This window comes from Ovis canadensis, chromosome 12 (genome assembly GCF_042477335.2).
Source record: "Ovis canadensis isolate MfBH-ARS-UI-01 breed Bighorn chromosome 12, ARS-UI_OviCan_v2, whole genome shotgun sequence".
NCBI lineage: Eukaryota > Metazoa > Chordata > Mammalia > Artiodactyla > Bovidae > Ovis > Ovis canadensis.
This window is the reverse complement of record NC_091256.1, coordinates 63,439,445-63,458,027: the sequence shown is the minus strand read 5'-3', so window position 1 is coordinate 63,458,027 and position 18,583 is coordinate 63,439,445. Positions and strand designations below refer to the sequence as shown.

General features: G+C 46.9%; 1 protein-coding gene across 1 annotated transcript in view; it reads left to right on the top strand.

Annotated features, from left to right (window-relative positions):
- Positions 1 to 18,583, top strand: part of KAZN (kazrin, periplakin interacting protein) — a 1,331,681-nt gene that overhangs the window by 801,288 nt on the left and 511,810 nt on the right. The window contains exon 3 of the mRNA XM_069545947.1: positions 4,770 to 5,010. Coding sequence (XP_069402048.1) covers positions 4,770 to 5,010 — 241 coding nt within the window. The remainder of the gene's footprint in view (positions 1 to 4,769; positions 5,011 to 18,583) is intronic.

Here is an 18,583-nt window from a genome sequence, read left to right as displayed (position 1 = left end):
TTTCGTGTTTAGAGAACAAATCTCAAAAAATAAAATTCTTTAAAATCCTAGGAGGCACCCCAGGAGTTTCTAAGGAGAGTTTCTTGCAAGTTCAGTGGCTGTACCACAGTTGGGGACGAGGAGGGCAGAGAGAGCTGAGAAGGTGCCCAAGGAACGGGTCTTTGCTTTCTTTTCTCCTGGTTAGATTTTGGGGTGTGGCTTGTTTTGTTTTGACTTGATTTGAAGATTCTGGTGCGTGGGGATAATCTCACTGAAGTGGAAAATGAGTAACACTTGGTCAGTTTGTTTACTGTACAAGCCGCTCACACACTCATTTGTAGAGCGCTTCCTATGGGTTAGGTGGCAAGGATGGGAAGAGAAATAACACGTAAACAAATGACCACCCTCCACCTCCCACGCAGGGCTCTCAGGGAAGTAGAAGAGAAACACGTAACAGATCAATTACTGTGCTTTCTGATGAGTGTTGTACAGAGGTGTGAGCACACACGCACGTGCACTCTAGCATACACACAGCTCTTCAAGAAGTTGTTGCTCAGTTACTCAGTCGTGTCCGACTCTGCGACCCCATGCACTGTAGCACGTCAGGCTCCCCTGTCCTTCACACTTCAGGAAGAGCTGCTCTTGCTTTCTCAGAAGGTTTGTTTCCAGGATACCCTTCTCTTTTTTTCTTTTTTTGGTATCTGCATACATACTTTTGTTTATTGAAGCGGAATTCATAAAACACAACATTAACCTTTTAAAAAATTTATTTATTTTTGGCTGCACTGGGTCTTCGTTGCTGCACTTGGACTTTCTCTAGTTGTGGCCGAGCGGGGGCTACTCTTCTCACTGTGGTGGCTTCTCTTGTTACAGACCACGGGCTGTAGGGAGAGTGGGCTTAGTAGTTGTGGCTCACGGGCTTAGTTGTCCCCTGGCATATGGAATCCTCCCAGACCAGGCATCAAACCGGCATCCCCTGAATTGCAAGGTGGATTCTTAACCACTGGAACACCAGGGAAGACTCAAATCAATCCTTTTAAAGTGAACGATTAGATAACGTTTAGTCCATTCACAATGTTGTGCAAACACAACCTCTCTCTAGTTCTGAAATAAAACTCAGTCTCTGTTAAGTAGTTCTGCACACTCTTCCCTCCGCACAACTCCTGGTAACCACAAATCTGCTTTGTCTTCATAGATTTACTACTCTAGATATTTCATATCAATGAAATCCTACAAAATGTAACTTTCTGTGTCTGGCTTCCTTCAGTTCAGTCGCTCAGTTGTGTCCGACTCTTTGCAACCCCATGAACCGCAGCACGCCAGGCCTCCCTGTCCATCACCAACTTCCAGAGTCCACCCAAACCCATGTCCATCGAGTCTGTGATGCCATCCAACCATCTCATCCTCTGTCATCCCCTTCTCCTCCTGCCCTCAATCTTTCCCAGCATCAGGGTCTTTTCCAGTGAGTCAGCTCTTCGCATCAGGTGGCCAAAGTACTGGAGTTTCAGCTTCAGCATCAGTCCTTCCAATGAACACCCAGGACTGATCTCCTTTAGAATGGACTGGTTGGATCTCCTTGCAGTCCAAGGAACTCTCCAGAGTCTCCAACATCACAGTTCAAAAGCATCAATTCTTTGGTGCTCAGCTTTCTTTATAGTCCAACTCTCACATCCATACATAACCACTGGAAAAACCATAGCTTTGACTAGATGGACCTTTGTTGACAAAGTAATGTCTTTGCTTTTTAATATGCTGTCTAGGTTGGTCATAACTTTCCTTCCATCTGCAGTGATTTTGCAGCCCAGAAAAATAAAGTTAGCCACTGTTTCTTCTGTTTCCCCATCTATTTGCCATGAAGTGATGGGACCGGATGCTATGATCTTATTTTTCTGAATGTTGAGCTTTAAGCCAACTTTTTCACTCTCCTCTTTCACTTTCATCAAGAGGCCTTTAGTTCTTCTTCACTTTCTGCCATAAGAGTGGTGTCATCTGCATATCTGAGGTTATTCATATTTCTCCCAGCAATCTTGATTCCAGCTTGTGCTTCCTCCAGCCCAGTGTTTCTCATGATGTACTCTGCATCAAAGTTAAATAAGCAGGGTGACAATATACAGCCTTGACATACTCCTTTTCCTATTTGGAACCAGTCTGTTGTTCCATGTCTAGTTCTAATTGTTGCTTCCTGACCTGCATACAGGTTTCTCAAGAGGCAGACCATGTGGTCTGGTATTCCCATCTCTTTAAGAATTTTCCAGTTTGTTGTGATCCACACAGTCAAAGGCTTCCTTCACTTAGCAGAATGTTATGGAGGTTTGGCCACATTGTAGTGTGTGTCAGTACTTTATCCCTTTCCATAGCTGAGTAATGTTCCATTGTATGGATATACCACAATGTGTTTATGCATTCACCTGTTGACAAACATTTGGGTGGTTTCACCTTCCAGCTGTTGCGAATAATGCTTCTCTGAACATTTGTGAACAAACTTTTGTTTGAATATCTGTTTTATCTCTGAGGTATATATCCAGGAGTGGAATTGCTGGGTCTTATGAGTAGTTCTATGTTTAACTGTTTAAAGAACCAAACTGTTTGGCACACTGGCTGAACATAACACACACCTGCCTTTTGAAGACCCACAAAGTTCTATTTTTGATGGTTTCTCCATAATGAAACTGAAATACTTCAAAGAACTAAATTCTGGTTTACCAAAACCCAAGTAGTCTAAGTTCCTTTGTTGGTCCAGTGGGTCACAACTTGTGCTAATGAGACTAACGTCAGACGTTCAAGACCCAGCTGGCCAGTCAGCTGAGTAGAGTGCACAGAGTAAAAACTTCAGTCTGCTCTCACAGCTCCATTAACACTGACCTGCCCTCTTACAAAAGCTTGTTAGTACTCACAGGGGGATAGAGCAAGAGTCAGTTTATTTGTTGTTCAGCTGCTCTGTCCTGTCCAACTCTTTTCAACCCCACGGACTGCAGTATGCCATGGTTCCCTGTCCTGGTTTTTATGGTTCCATATAAAAGGAAGCAAAACAAAACGAAACACCTGGCACCCAAGGCACAGTGAGGCTAACTAGAATCAAATGACTATTCACTCCCAGTCCAGCTTTCACCTGATTTCTGTGGGTCCCTGGGGTAAACTGCTTACCCTGCCCAGAGCCTCAGTTTCCTCATGTTTAAACTGGGAAAAGGAGAAGAGGGCAGCAGAGGATGAGATGGTTAGATAGCATCACGGACTCAATGAACATGAATTTGAGCAAAGTCTGGGAAGCCTGGCATGTTGTAGTCCATGGGGACGCAGAGAGTCAGAGGCAACTTAGTGAATGAACAAATTGGGAACAATAATCCTTACTTCAAAGAGATGACAATGCATCCTGAGTACTTTGACACAGTAGGCTTCCAACAAGTGCTGTTGAATCTGGAGGGTGAGCAACCTCCAGGGCCTGCAGAAGACCCTCAGCTCCTGCAACTGACTCTGAGCTGTCCTCCTGAGGTTGATCAGTTGGAATGGTGGTGCAAGCTTGTTCGGTTGTTCCGGTTACACTGTTTTAAACGGTCCTATTTGCATGGAAGGAAGCTTGCTATGGTAACAAGGTCTGGTGGCTGGAATCCAGGGCCCCAGTGAAAAATGCAAAGCCTGTGCTCCTCCAGGAGAAAGAGGAACTTGATGGGTGTATCAACTTTAAGGTTACCTCTGTTCTCCCAGGGAGAAGGAGGGAGGTAAACTGAGGCAGCGGGGACTCCACACTCCTAGCAGGGGAAGAGGGAAGCCCCAAAGAGCCTTCCAGACTTCTCTCCTGGCCGAATTCCTTTTGCCCCCCAATATTTCGCCCCGCTAAGAAGCCTAAGACTGGCTAAGGCCACCGATCTATGCACCCACCGGTTCCGGGCGGTGGGGAGGCCACAGCGCCAGTGATCCACCCTGGGGAAGGAAAGGGAGACTCTTCCGAGGAATGGGGGACAACGCAGGTTGGGGCGCTGGAGGTTCAGGTGGAGTGGGCTGGAGTAGGGTGGGGGTGGATAGTGAGAGGCACGCGGGGCAGTAGCCCGGTTCCCCGCTGAACATTCCTAGCAGCATTTGAAGGAAACAGCTAAGCAAGAACTCCACTCCAGAGCGCGGGCAAGCAGCCCCCTCCCCCGGAGCTCCATCTCCACTCCCCTCCCGGGCCCCTCTTCTGAGCACCCCTCTCTCCCAAGCACCCACCTCCTCCCCAGTCCCTGCACCGGCGCTAGGCGCGAGTTCGCCAGGGCGGGGGCCGCCCCACCGCTCCAGGGAGGGGACCGAAAGCGGGCCTGGGAGCAGGCGCCCCCCCACCCCTCGCCAGGGGCGCCACCTCGGCCCACGCTGGGCCACCGCCCGCCGCACCCGCCCCACGAGGGGGTGTGTCCCGGAGGTGGGGGGCGCGGGAGGCCGAGGCAGCGCCCCCGCCCCGGGTCCCTGCCCCCTCCCGAGCGCGCGGCGAATGGTAGGCTCCATTGAAAGAGTGCCGGGCGGCGCGCGGTGTCCTTCTCCGAGTCGCTCTCCGCGCCGGGGTCTCGGCGATCTCTGCTCCTCCTCCTCTTTCTCCTCCCCCCTTCCCCCCTCCCCAACCCTCCGCCTCGCTCCGCCGCGGCTCCGGCTGGAAGCGCCGCTGTCATTCCTGCGCCGGAGGAGCCGGCGCTGCCGGTGCCTGGGGGTCGGGGCTCGGGAAGCCGGGCCGCGGGGGACCCAACAGGTAGAGCCGGGGGTGCCTGGCCGCGCGCCCCCCAATCCCCGCGCATCATGCAGCTCTTTGTCACCTCTCTCGCCCCCAGGCCAAAATCCTGAGCATGATGGAAGACAATAAGCAGCTCGCGCTCCGCATCGATGGGGCGGTCCAGTCGGCCAGCCAGGAGGTGACCAACCTGCGAGCCGAACTCACAGCCACCAACCGGAGACTGGCGGAACTGAGCGGCGGCGGCGGCCCCGGCCCGGGCCCGGGAGCGGCGGCCAGCGCCTCGGCGGCGGCGGACTCGGCGGCGGCGAACATGGAGAACCACCAGCACAGCGCGCAAGGTAGGGATCGCCTGGCGCCCGGGGCGGAGGAGAGGCGAGCGAGCCAGACCCGGAGGTGCCCGGGGACTCGTTGCCCCCCACGCCCGCGGCGAAACCGCCTTGCATTGTGGCTTGTAACCCTTTCCGCCCGGCGGTGGCCAGTACTGCTCCCTTGCTGGGAGTTGCAGTCTGCTGTCATTAACGAAAACCCGGGCGCAGCGTGCACGGGTTCACACGGTCACGGCGGCCCCGGCCAGCGCAAGCTAGGCGCAGCCGGCGGGTACCCCCCCGGCAGCAGAAAGTGCCCTTTAGATGATACACAGCCCACAGCTCCGTGGGCAAACTTTTCATGCCCGGGCCTTTGCAGGGGTGAATGCCACAGCTTCCCCCCAGTTCCAGAGGCTCCTTTCCTTGGAACGACTGCCCAAGAGGGAGCGCCAGGCTTTGCTGCCGCGTTTGGGGTAGAGGATTGGACTGGTTTGCACTTTTCTCCACGGATGCCAAATCCCTTGTCTCGATTGCATCTGGACTTTATTTTCTCCCCGTTTGAGATCGCGCAGGCAGTGGAATTATATCAGTGCAACAGTAGATGCTGTGCTCAGCAGGGAGTTAAAATTTCCAGCAAATATAAACACTGAGAGCACTTTCCAGGGGGAAATCTTAGACCTCAAAGGCTGAGTGATGGGCTCCTGGCGAAATGAAGGCGTCGTAGATGATGGGTTTCCAGGTAGCTGCTGCTTGAAGGGACTCTTTGCAGTTAGGAGGAGAAGGGGGGAAAAGGACAGTCTGTGTTGACACTGACAGTGTGAAGCTCTGAAACCCTCATACAAGGGTTAAAGATGGAGGAAGCATCAAAAAGAAAAAAAAAAATCCATACTGTTTGTTTTCTGTGAATTAGAAGTGCAGAATGGATTTTCAGGATTTTTTTCCCTTTTCTTTTTTTGTCTAATTGCCCTTTAAGAAAAGTTGTCACTGATTATTAATATCATTTGATTGCAAACTTAAACTGCTGAAATCCTGGATGTGCCCCAAAAAAAAAAAAATCCAGTCTAGGAGGGTCACTTGTGTAAATATGTCACTTGATGAAGTATGAGGTACCAGTGGCCCAGAAGGATTTTCTGGTTTTGTTGTTATTTCAAAGGCTTCTCCTAAGTGTTGAGAGAGAGCGGGCGAGCCTGGTTTCATAGGAATGCCTTCTCTCTGTCAGCTTCTATTTCTTCCTTACCTTCCTGCAGTAGGCATGCTTTGTGTGTGTGTGTGTGTGTGTGTGTGTGAGATGTTAAGCTTGAACGTTAGCAGTTTATGTTCAACTCATATCTTAACTTGGTACTTCCGGACTCTGTCAAGAGTCTTAGGAATTGGGGCAATAATTTGGTACCAGAGTAGCATGACGTCATGGTGGGAAGGTGTTGAGAATGGTGCTGGCTGCACAGTTTTCAAGGTGGGTATCTGGTTATTCTGTCGTTTATCCCTTGTTATGTCATTGTGTGTGGAAGATGCTCTCTGCTGGCACCTGGGCAAAAAAAAGAGAAGTTAGACTCCATGGTCAGGCTTTACTTTTTATCAGCAGGGATGCTTCCAGCCTTAAAATATAGCAGAGAACTGGCATTTTGCTGAGAATCAAAAGCCATGGTAAAGCAGACTGAACAATGCTGGTTTATTTCCCACCGTCCGCCCCTTTCTCAGCCGAGGAAAAGTTAAGTGGCTTTTATCTGAGTCCTGGGTCTAGTGCGGTCTGAGCACGCTAAGGAGGTCGGGCCACAATGATCTACACACTCAACTTGGAAACTGTGATACTTAGCTGATGGTTAAATTCAATCGGGGGCTGTTTCCTTTTTCTTTTTTTCCTACAAAAATGCACAAGGCCGTGGAAATGGAAATGGCTTTTGGATCTCTTGATATCCCTAAAAACACACAAAACCAGCAGCTCCCTCATATTCTGAGACGCGTGCCTCCCCAGGCCAGGGGCTGTCTGTGGGTGGCTGGATGAAGGATGGTTTTGATTTTTCCTCTGTGTACCATTGGTATTTTTCAAAACCTTTACTGGGAGAGAGTAATGATTTTATAATCAGAAAATAAAATGTTGAAGATTTTAACTCAGCTTAATGGTTGGCCACATAGCCCTCTAAATTGATGTCAATTTAAACTGATGTGATGGTTGAAAAGAAAACAAGACCCCCATATACATTCAGTGGGGCATCATTTACTTATATATAGTAACCATTTCTTCATACAGTACTTTCGCATTATTTAGCCTCTGTGAGTGTTTTTGGGGTTTGTTTTTATTTTGTTTTGCTTTGTGTTCTCATGACATGTGGCAGCATTCTGCTGGAACAGAAACCTCCTGCAGAGGTGGTCTGGTAGTGTCTTCTGCTAGTGCTCTCCTATTCCTAAAGGGAAACGCTGGGCTCTCTTGAGTTAATTTCAAAGTGTGGTTGGTTGGCTTTCTTATGCTTCTTTGTAACATACCTCCAGGAAAGGCTCTCAGAAGCTCAGTTCTTGGGGGTTCCTGACTATTCTTCCGAATTGGTCTTCTGTTCTAATTTTGTCTGTGTTGGTGCAAGTCAATGGGCTCAAAGCGCATGAGTATTTACTGTTACTGAGTTATCCCTTTTCAAATCAAAGATTTGAATGAAATGAGTATCTTTCAAAATGCAAGTGTTCAGTTGCTCAGTCATGTCCGACTCTTTGCAACCCCACGGACTGCAGCATGTCAGGCTTCCCTGTCCCTCACCAGTTCCCAGAGCTTGCTCAAACTCATGTCCATCGAGTCTGTGATGCCATCCAACCGTCTTGTCCTCTGTCATGCAACTGTATAAGTTATCTTTTAACTAAAGGGCATTATGCACATATGAAATGCATGTTAATGTCCTTTTAATAATATTAGCACAAATGGTTACAAGGAAGAGTCATCTTTTGCTTTCCCTGCTGAGAAACTGTTCGATCCGTTTCCAGATACTTTTGTTAAAATTTTATTTTTGATGAATTAAACAAGTTCACCAATCCACCAGTATATGTTTTGTTCCAGTGAGGATATCTGACAGCAGGTAAGTCGATGAAGAAAACTTGGGTTTTCCTAGAGAGTTAATGCAGTGTGTCATTTAAACAAAATATTACCTTGGTTGGAACCCTCTGTGAACGGGCATGGTTGCTACGTAACGAAGTCTGGAAAGTGAATTGCTGAAAATCTGGGCTTTCGACACTTTGCAGGATCTTCTTTCAGAATCTGTGTTGAAAGAACGCTTGGCAGCCAGCCCATCTTCTCTCTCCCAGCTTCAAGTGAGTCGGATAATCCCTAATGAGGATGCTGGCATGCGGAGCACAGGGCATCCGTGCAGGGTGGCTCTTCTCAAGGCTCCAAAGCTGCCTCTTGGGTTGGTGAGGTCACGACTGCCTTTGACAGGTGGACAGAAGGAGGCTTGGAAAGAACAGAGCCAAGCATTTGTTCCAATTTGTCTTGTTGTTGGTAGCCAGAGAACGGATTTGTTTAAAGTAACGTTTCTAAGCTGTTTTCCTCAGCGTAACATCTCTGGGAAATGTGTTTAAAATACTTGCTGTTCTTCGAGGGGAAAATATAGCAGTTTGTTTCTCTGAAAATGTTTTATCTGATGAATGGCTAATATTAGATTCAATTGATTGCTTTGCTGTGCATAGAATAAAACAATTAAGCTCCAGTGTACCCAATGCAAATAGGTGTTTAGCTGTACATAACATAAAATACCTATGCTCGGTAGGATACATACCTACTGCCATGATTTTTGTGTTTTTTAAGGAAATAGTTGTATTTCTATGCCTATGTAAGTGGAAATGTTCATAGCATCTTTCGTGTGTGTTGAGGGCTTACTGTCTACTGCATCTGTTAAGGATGGGGAAAAGGGTCGTTTTCTTACACCTTTGTGAATTTCCATAAATGGATGCAAGTTTTCTTTTTTTCTCCCTAGACATTAAAATAGACTGTTACTTCAGGCCTGATGGCTCTTATCTAGCATTATGATAACACGGGAAACCCTTTGGTGAAGCATAAATTACCTTGGGACTGAATTGAATGTGTGAATAGTCTGCGGAGATGCTAGACACTGTTGCTTTGCAAAATGAGTTCTGTCTTTTGGCAACCCCTTCCCACTTCATTCTGCCTCTGTGTACTCTTGTTTTCTCAAGTAGACTTTTATCTTTTTTGAGAAAGAGAATTTTCATGTGGTAGAGAGGATGAGACTAAGTGCAGTGGAATCTTAGAGACTTCTCTTGGCTCACCCCTAAGTTACAGAGCTCATCCAGAACCTATGCCTTGGTTTTTCCAGTCATATCCATGGGCTATAAGAGATTTGTCTGTCTTTTCCTAATCTGGTAGGCTGTCATGAGATGGGACTTCAAAATTCTTCCTGAAAATCACCGTGCATGGTCACCAAGAGATTATGTTCAGATCAGTACAGCGTGAATGAAATTAGTTATTGATTGGCTAGTATTTACCATCTTTGTAGTGTCTTTGGAAAATGCCTTTGGAGGACCCCTTAAGTAAAGTTTCTGGTTCTGGTTAATTTCATGCTTCCAGCATTTCAGAATTGACTGAGGTTTTTCAAAACTTTTTTGATTCTAAGTCTGAGCCAATCTGATTTTTATAATAGGAGCCTAGTCACACATCCTCCCCACGTAAGACAAGGCATGTTCTCTCCATGCCTTCACCCTCTCTACTCCCCAAGACTGCTGGCACTTTTGAGGAATCCTGTAGGTTATAATTTGTGACTTCCTGGCTGCCAGTGAGCTTGTAGCAGATGGACTTGGCAGGTGGGGAATGCTCATTGGAACGCTGCCGGCTGACCGTGCAAGTCATATGGGGCCCAGAAGGTCGAGCCTGGGGTCCTGGCCATATTCACTGCATATTTCACTTATATTTATTCCTGAGTTATGTTGTAGCAAAGGCAAGTGAAATCACATGAATTTCTCAGTGTTTTTCAGACTTTTTCCAGTATGGGTTTGTGTGAGCATTAGTGCTTGGCATCTTACCCCCCTGCCATCTATCAGGCAAGAGTGGAACTTGTTCTGCCTGCTGAGGCCAAGGAATGGGTTTTTAAGTGATCTTGTAAATGAAAATGAGTCCATACTGTTTGGGCTGGATATTAGGGTGAGTAACACATGGGATGACAAGGGGTGCCACCACCAGCAGTCATTGCAATGTCCTAGTCATCCGAAATGCAGGCAAAGAAACTTCAGGCAGAATCATTTAGGAAAAGACAGCTTCTCTGAAGCCAGGGGCGTGTGTGCGTGTGTGTGCTCAGTCGTGTCCAGCTCTTTGCGACCCCACAGACTGTAGGCAACCAGGCTCCTCTGTCCATGGGATTTCCCAGGCAAAATTTGGAGTGAGTTACTATTTCCTTCCCCAGGGGATCTTCCCAACCCAAGAAACTGACCATCTATTGTGGCAGATGATACCTGACAACTCAGGACAGGTTAGCATCCTTCTGGCCCATGTCACCATCCTCAAGGTCCCCTACCAGGCCCATCTTGACTATGATGAAGCTGGAGGGAATCCAGGCAAAGAAATCTTTTCTTCCTCCCCATGGGTTGAATGAGTCTGTAACAGCCTTGCTGGTTTGATGCACCTCAGATCTAGGTGGCAGACTCTAGGCTGTGCGCGGTAGATGCGCTTGCTTCTCCCTTGGAATCCTAAGGTGCTGGAAACATGAAAGATGCTGAATATAGTTTTAATGAGTTTGGCAAGAACAACTGTTAGAGCAGGTGGCTTCTGTGTGATGGGACATCATGGGTTCTCAATTTGTCTTAGTGTCTTTGTTGCCTTGGCCTTGCTGGACCTTTGGGTCACACTTATGAAAAGCCCCTGTCCCCTCTACCCTCTGATGAACTGAGACCTTAGCACGAGAGCTGAGATGGAGCTTGCTACATGCAGGTCTGCAAGCAAAGCAGCCCCAAGGCCTCTGCACCTTCTGTGATAGGGAGTCAGGCTGGGAGGATGGAGAGAAATGAGGGGGGAGCCATCTGCCCAGCTCCCCCCAACCTCTCCTCTTCCACCAAAGCAAGTGCTGGAGGAAAAGGGGGCATAAAGAACCTCCATTCCCAATATTGTCTCAGCTCTACAGATTGTTTAAAGTATGTGATGTGTATCGTTAAGAACATAGTATCCCCTAAAGGAAGGTGGGTCCAGAGCTAACACTTCATACTCATCTTTGGCATGTCATTATGGTTTTCAGAGGTCACCTCTTGGGTACATCACAAGACACTGGGTGTTCAAGGCACGGGGTGTTCTGATGCCATGGAGTTTTCTTTTCAATGAAGGTAGGTAGTGTCATGTAGAACTAAATGGGAACGAGCTTCCATGCTTTGTCAAACTTTTCAGTAAATAATAACAACAAAGACTAACAACATGTCAAGTATTTTCCTGATGCCTCACATGCATAACTGTACCTGGAGCCCAATGAAGTGACAACGAATATGCGCATTTTTCTAAAGAGGAAACTGACTGGGATTCAGAAAAGTTAAGTCACCTGTCTACCACCACATAGTATTGACTACAATAGGGATGAGGCCAGCAAGCTTTGACATAGTCTTGGAGACAGGTACTGTTGTAAGTGCTTTTCTGAATTTATGCATTTAACTTCTGTAATGACATATGTGGCAGGTACCACTGTATCTGGGGCTTCCCTGGTGGCTCAGTGGTAAAGAGCTTACCACCAATGCAGGAGACACGGGTTTGATCCCTGGGTCAGGAAGATCCCCTGAAGAAGGAAATGGCAACCCACTCCAGTATTTTTTGCCTGGGAAATCCCATGAACAGAGGGGCCTATGGGCTATAATCCATGGGGTTGCAAAGAGTTGGACGTGACTTAGAGTGACTAAGCAACAACAATTTGCACCCGTTTTATGTATGAGAAAACTGAGGCACAAAAATGACCTGTTGCTTGTCAAAGGGCCATTAAGTAACCAAGCTCTGGCTCTGGAGTCCTTGCTCTTAAACTCATCCCACTCTGATGCTCAGGGTCACTTGGCTGGTAGTGACTGATCCAGGAATTCAAACCCATCAGATCTCTCTGCTATTTAAAACTGTATTGTCTCCTAAACCAGAAACATCTTTTGCCTTGTTCGTTAGGAAGATTGAGGAAACTACAGGCTTGTCTCCATTTTTGATTATGTTTCCCTAAACTGATGTTAGTTTCTGGGTCCTTATGTGAAATCTTCATGCTCATGCTCAGCCGCTAAGTGGTGTCCGGCTGTTTGTAGCCCCATGGACTGTAGCCCGCCAGGCTCCTCTGTCCATGGGATTATCCCAGCAAGAATACTGGAGTGGGTTGCCATTTCCTCCTCTAGGGGATCTTCCCTACCTGGGGATAAAACCTGTGTCTCATCTGTGGTAACAGAAATACTTCTCCCTTAAGTGTGAGGTTAACTGCCAAAGAGAAAATTGGGTCCTACTTGCAAGGTTAGCAACCCAAAGGTCACTTGTCACCAATGAAAAGAACCAACTTTATCCAGGGATTGGGGCCTCCTACTCCCTAGACTTTGTATGCTTTCTCCATTGGGAAGGATGATTCCAGGCAAGACTGGCATCCTGCAGTCTTGTTTTGCTCCCTCCTCGCCATACATTTCCCTTTCCTAGGTTCTCTCCTAGTGACCTCAGTGGTCTCCAATGGCCCAGGACCAGGCCCCACAAAAGACTTATAACTACTCACAGATTCCTTTATGCTAGGCTTTCCCGGTCTTGGCATTGTTGTCATTTGGGGCAGGATAGTCCTTTGTTGAAGGGACATTGTGTGCCCTGTAGGGTATTTAGCAGCATCCCTGTCCTCTGCCCACCAGATGTCAGTGGGCACAATTGTGACAGTGCACAGTGTCTCCAGATGTTGCCAGATATCCACTGGGGGCCACATCATCCCTGGCTGAAAACCGTTTTTTATGCCACAGACTAAAGGGGACCCCAGCTGTGAATCTTAGAACGGTAACTCTGTAAGAGTAGAGTTTCATCTGCTTTGTTTTCTGCTCCTTTTGCAGCACCTGGAACAGTGCCTGGCACATAGCAAGAGCTCAGTAAATGATTACTGAATGAATGAATAAATGAATGAATGAATCCTCAATTACTGAATTATAGAATGTGCAGACTTCGTCATGTTTTTACATGAAGCTCCTTGGTTTAATGATTGTTGTTATTCAGTTGCTCAGTCATGTCCAACTCTTTGTGTCCCCATGGACTGAAGCACTTCAGGCCCCCCTGTCCTTCACTATCTCCCAGAGTGCTCAAATTCATGTCCATTGAGTCAGGGATGCTGTCTAACCATCTCATCCTCTGCTGCCCTCTTCTCCTTTTGCCTTCAGTCTTTCCTAGCATTAGGGTCTTTTCCAGTGAGTCAGCTCTTCACATCAGGTGGCCAAAGTATTGGAGCTTCAGTATCAGTTCTTCCAATGAATATTCAGGATTGATTTCCTTTAAGATTGACTGGTTTGATCTCCTTGCAGTCCAAGGAACTCTCAAGAGTCTTCTCCAGCACTAGTTTGAAAGCACCCATTCTTCAACACTCATCCTTCTTTAGGGTCCAACTCTCACATCCACAGATGACTACTGGAAAAACCATGGCTTTGACGATACAGACGTTTATCAGCAAAGTGATGTCTCTGCTTTTTAATATGCTGTCTAGGTGTAATGACACGTGGTTTTAATTGAGTCTTTATTTGACACATGTCAGCACTAACATGTTCTAAACCCTTTTTCTGTATTCTCTCAACTCATCCTTTAAACTGCCTTCCAAGGTAAGCACTGGGTTTGCCACCTTACACATGAGAAAGTTGAGGCCCAGAAAGGTTATATGACTTTCCCGGGGTCACCAAGCCAGCAAGTGGCAGAACGAGGAGATGAACCCAAGTAAATGTGACTCCAGAGATTGCCTGCTGTCCCAGCTAGGATGTTGTTCAACTTTACATAGTTTTTCCCATTCCTGCCCAAGAAATCATTTTTGTTCTAAAGCTGGCATCATGGCGGTTGCAGTTAGGATTTGCATGTCAGACACTAAGTTGTTCATCATAAATCCTTAGAGCTCCACAGAACAAAATATGCTTTGTCACTGCTAGGGAGTCTGTAGCCAGAAAGGTATCTGGCCAGAGGTAACAGGGCAGCTCAGTGGCAGAGCCGTGTTCAAATGTAAGAATCTTCCTTCTCTCTGCCTGGCTGCTGGGCTTAGGCTGCAGAGAGTCACAGAGAGGACTGAACTGTCTGGGAAAGGGGACAGTGGACCCTGGACCTTCTTAACAGGGGCTTGACTCATTTTGAGGAAAAGGGATGTTCCAGGAGCAGAACTGGGGAGCTGCAGAGACCTTGGAGGCCATCCAAGAGCACAGTGACAGCAATAGCCGGCATCTGTTGAGGCTTTTTTCGTGACTCTCCCAGACCCTGTGCAGTGTGACTGATAGCACTGTTTCATTTACTTTCCTATCACAGTGAGTTGGATAATGTTCTCATCTCCATTCTACAAATGAACAAATTGAGGCTCAAAACTGTTTCACTGTTTTTCCACGCTCTAGACTGTGGTCATCTGCGGGATTGAAATACAGGTTCAGCTGACCCTGGAGCCCACCTGCTTCTCTACAATAAAATAGCAAGATACCAGGCAGGCAGCACAAGGAAAGGCCAGGAGTACGGTTTCGTCTTTTTTGCCTGCAGAGCTACTTACCCACTCCCCTTCTTCTTTTTCCTCTTCTTTTCCCCCCTCTCTTCTCTCCGTCTCCATCTATTTTGAGAGATTAGGTACATAGGTTCAAGAACCAGACATTTAATAAGATATGGAGCAAGCTATCCTGGCGCTCATAGTCTAGTAGGTGTGACTGACGTGGAAATATAATTACACTTGATAATAAAGGTCTAGACAGGTGTAATGGGAAAATAGATGATGGAGTGACAAATAGAGAAGGCTTCACAGATGTGCATGACAGTGGCAATATATAATAAAAGCATGCCGGGAAAATGCATTGATTTCCCTACTAAGGTTAAACTGACCACGAGAGACTATTAAAAATTGCAACTTTGGAGGTAGATTGGGATTGGATCCTGCAGAGAATAGCTCCTGGCTGAGACTTTCTCCCCCAAAGAAGGAAGATGTGAATGACACAGGGTTTAGATCTTGAATGATAGTTGTTTTTTTCCTCCAAAGAAAAGATATGAATTTCAATGCAGGTGAAGCTCTGCTCACCCCCTCTGTTATCTTCCTGGTCAGGACTGGGGCTTCTTGTCAGCTGCAACGTAGCTCACTTTGCTTGATTAGGTTGAATTTTTTTTAAAACCACTGAGGATGCTGTCTTTAATTCAGTTAGTGCAGTTTGGAACACAGTGGGATTTAGGTCACCCTTTCCTCATCATTTTTGCCATTTGAAATTCTGTGCTCACTATTTCCTGAAGATAGCAATGTACGAAATTTAGAAATTTGATATTGACCCTGGAGAGTGCAGTTGTCCCATAGAGCTTGATGAATGATGGCTGAGGAGAACTGACCTGTGATTATATGTATATTGATTATCTGAATTAATGCATTCATCAGGTGGATTGCGTTGCCTGTTCCTACAAGGTTTACCGTATGAAATGAGAAAAAAATGGGACTATCTTTTGACACATCTTAGATTTAAGAATCAACAGGAAGGCTGTTTGGTGGAGACTGTCAGCCTGTTGGCTAGCAGACATGCTCTGATTGCTGTGTTCACAGTCTAACTTGGTACCAGGTAGCCCTGCAAGAAGGCGTGTTTAAGTCTTAGTAGATGTCCTCTGAAGAAGGAGCATAATTCCTGGTTGGCTTTTCTACAGTGAGGATCACTGTCCTCAACCAGTAGAACAGAGCCTTGTCAAAACCCAGCTAGTTAACACACGGGTTGATCCCACCATGCGTGCGTGCTCTCGTTGCTCAGTTGTGTCTGACTCTTTGTGACCCCATGGACTGTAGCCTGACTAGGCTTCTGTGTCCTGGGGGTTGTCCAGGCAAGAATACTGAACCAGGTGGCCATTTCCTCCTCCAAGGGATCTTCCCAGCCTGGGGCTCAAACCTCCGGTCTCCCGAGTCTCCTGCATTACAGGCAGATTCTTTACTACTGAGCCACCGGAAGCCCTCGTTCCACCATGGGATAACTCAAAACCCATCCTTCAACGCGTTCAGTGTTATTACTTTGCCTCTAAAGCAAAAGCTCTGGCTAGCATCCTCCATTCACAAAGCCAAGGCTCAGAATCCTGTCTCCAGGCTCCTGCTGCCTTCACCCACTCTTCTTCCTTTGCACCCAGGAGTTGCTAGGGAAGCACTAGAGTTTTTCTACCCAGGTCTTTGCAGCATACAAAAACTTGCATAGGCAGGTAGGATCCTACCTGCTGGCGCATAGGATGGAATTGAGGTAGACACGGCAGTCTCGTTCTCAAATAAGGAAACTGAGGCACAGTGGTTTAAGCTGATTTGTTCAAGATTGTTGAGTTGGTCATTGAACCAAATTCTCCTGTTTCTCCCACTGTGACTGCACAATGGTGGCAGAGGGCGGCTCCAGAACTTTTGATGGGGTGAGATCTGACCCTGCCTTGACTTTTATCTCCCTTTTAAAAATATTCATTTGTTTGTTTTTGGTTGTGCTGGGTCTCCATGGCTATGTGCAGATTTTCTCTAGTTATGGCGAGCAGGGCCTACTTTCTAGTTGTGGTGCACAGGCCTCTCCTTGTGGTGGGTTCTCTCGTTGCAGAGCACGGGCTCTAGGGCATGCAGGCTTCAGTGGTTGTAGCCCACAGGCTTAGTTGCCCCGTGGCATGTGGAATCTTCCCAGACCTGGGAGCAACCCATGTTCCTGCATTGACAGGCAGATTCTTAAGCACTGGATCATTAGGGAAGTCCTGGCCACTCCCGCTTGAGCATGGGCCCTCTGTCTTTTAAGGCCTGGATAGTGACACCATCACCCCAAGACCATGCTCTCATACTCTGAGCTCCCGTGTCCAGTGTCCTTCCATGGTGAACGGACAATCAGTTTTACAGATTTAGTCTTATTTTTTTACATTAAGTTCTTCCATCATCTCTGTAAGGATTTACAATTATTTGATTTCTCTTTTAATGACCTATCCTTGCTTAGACTTTCTCTTCTTCTAGCCTCCCTTAAAGGCTTCCCTGGCGGTTCACCGATAAACAATCCACTTGCAATGTGGGAGACCTGGGTTCAATCCCTGTGTCGGGAAGATCCCTCGGAGGAGGGCATAGCAACCCCCTCTAGTATTCTTGCCTGGAGAGTCCCCATGGACAGAGGAGCCTGGCAGGCTACAGTCCATGGGGTTGCAAAGAGTTGGACCCAACTGAGGGACTAAGCACAGCACACAGCCTCCCTTAACGCAATTAGGGACCTGTAAACCAGAGCAGGGGAATTTCCAATTTGTTTTAATCAGTTGGATCTGGGAATGACTCCCACATTGAGGACAGTTTTTTGCACCTGATACCATTACCATTTAGGATTTCTGAATATGGGAAGCACATCTATGAGGCCTTAGCATGTGGGTGTATGTTCTGAGTGTTGGGGGCAGGATGTAGCCATCACAGTAAATCTGCCTAATTTCTTTCTCTTCACTGTCCCTTCAGGGAGATGCTATGAAACCTTCAGGGTCTATTTTATCAGAGTCTTTGAATGAACAATAACCAAAGCATATTGGTTTAAATTCTCCACCTGCTGGTTGTATAGGTGCGTGTTCTCACTTCTGCCGTGGCTGTAACTACCTGAGTAGTTGGGGGAACCTCCTGCTGCTCCAAGTTCATGTCTAGACCTTGTACTCAGATCAGTGGAATTTCATCCACAGACCAAAGTCCTACAGTGTGGCAGAAAACTCAGGGAAAATTAGAATGGGGTCTTTTGCTGTGCACCCGAGGGGAAGATCAGCCCAGAGCCTCTGAAGCTCAGCACACAGCCCACTGTGGTTAACTGACACCTAAGCAGCTAATGAAATGGCTGGGAGTCTGATCTCTGTTTCATTTCAATGTGATGAGGAACAGTCACTAAAGGCTTCCCAAACCTCTGACAGCAAAATGGAAATAATATACATTTGAACTTCGTTTGAAGATCTATTTATAGTAGGCTCTAGAAAAGCAGAAAGTATTTTTAAAGGATCAAAATGTTTTGGTACTTTTTAAGTTTTAGATTTGTATTAGCATTAAACACTTAGGATTCCCACCTCTGCCAAGAGATAATATTGCACAGGGCATGAAAGAAAGCACTTCCTGATTCTGCTCTGAGTTCACTTCATTGCCTGCTCTTGTGGCTTGAATGATGGAGCTAGGATTGTTGTTGCTGTTCAGTTGCTAAGTTGAGTCTGACTCTTTAAGATCTTATGGACTACAGCACGCCAGCCTCCTCTATCCTACACTGTCTCTTGGAGTTTGCTCAAGTTCATGTCCATTGAGTCAGTGATGCTATCCAACCATCTCATCCTCTGCCACCTCCTTCTCCTTTTGTCTTCAGGCTTTCCCATTATCAGAGTCTTTTCAGATGAGTTGGTTCTTCGTATCAGGTGGCCAAAGTATTGGAGCTTCAGCTTCAGCATCAGTCCTTCCAGTGAACATTCAGGGTTGATTTCCTCTAGGATTGACTGGTTTGTTCTTGC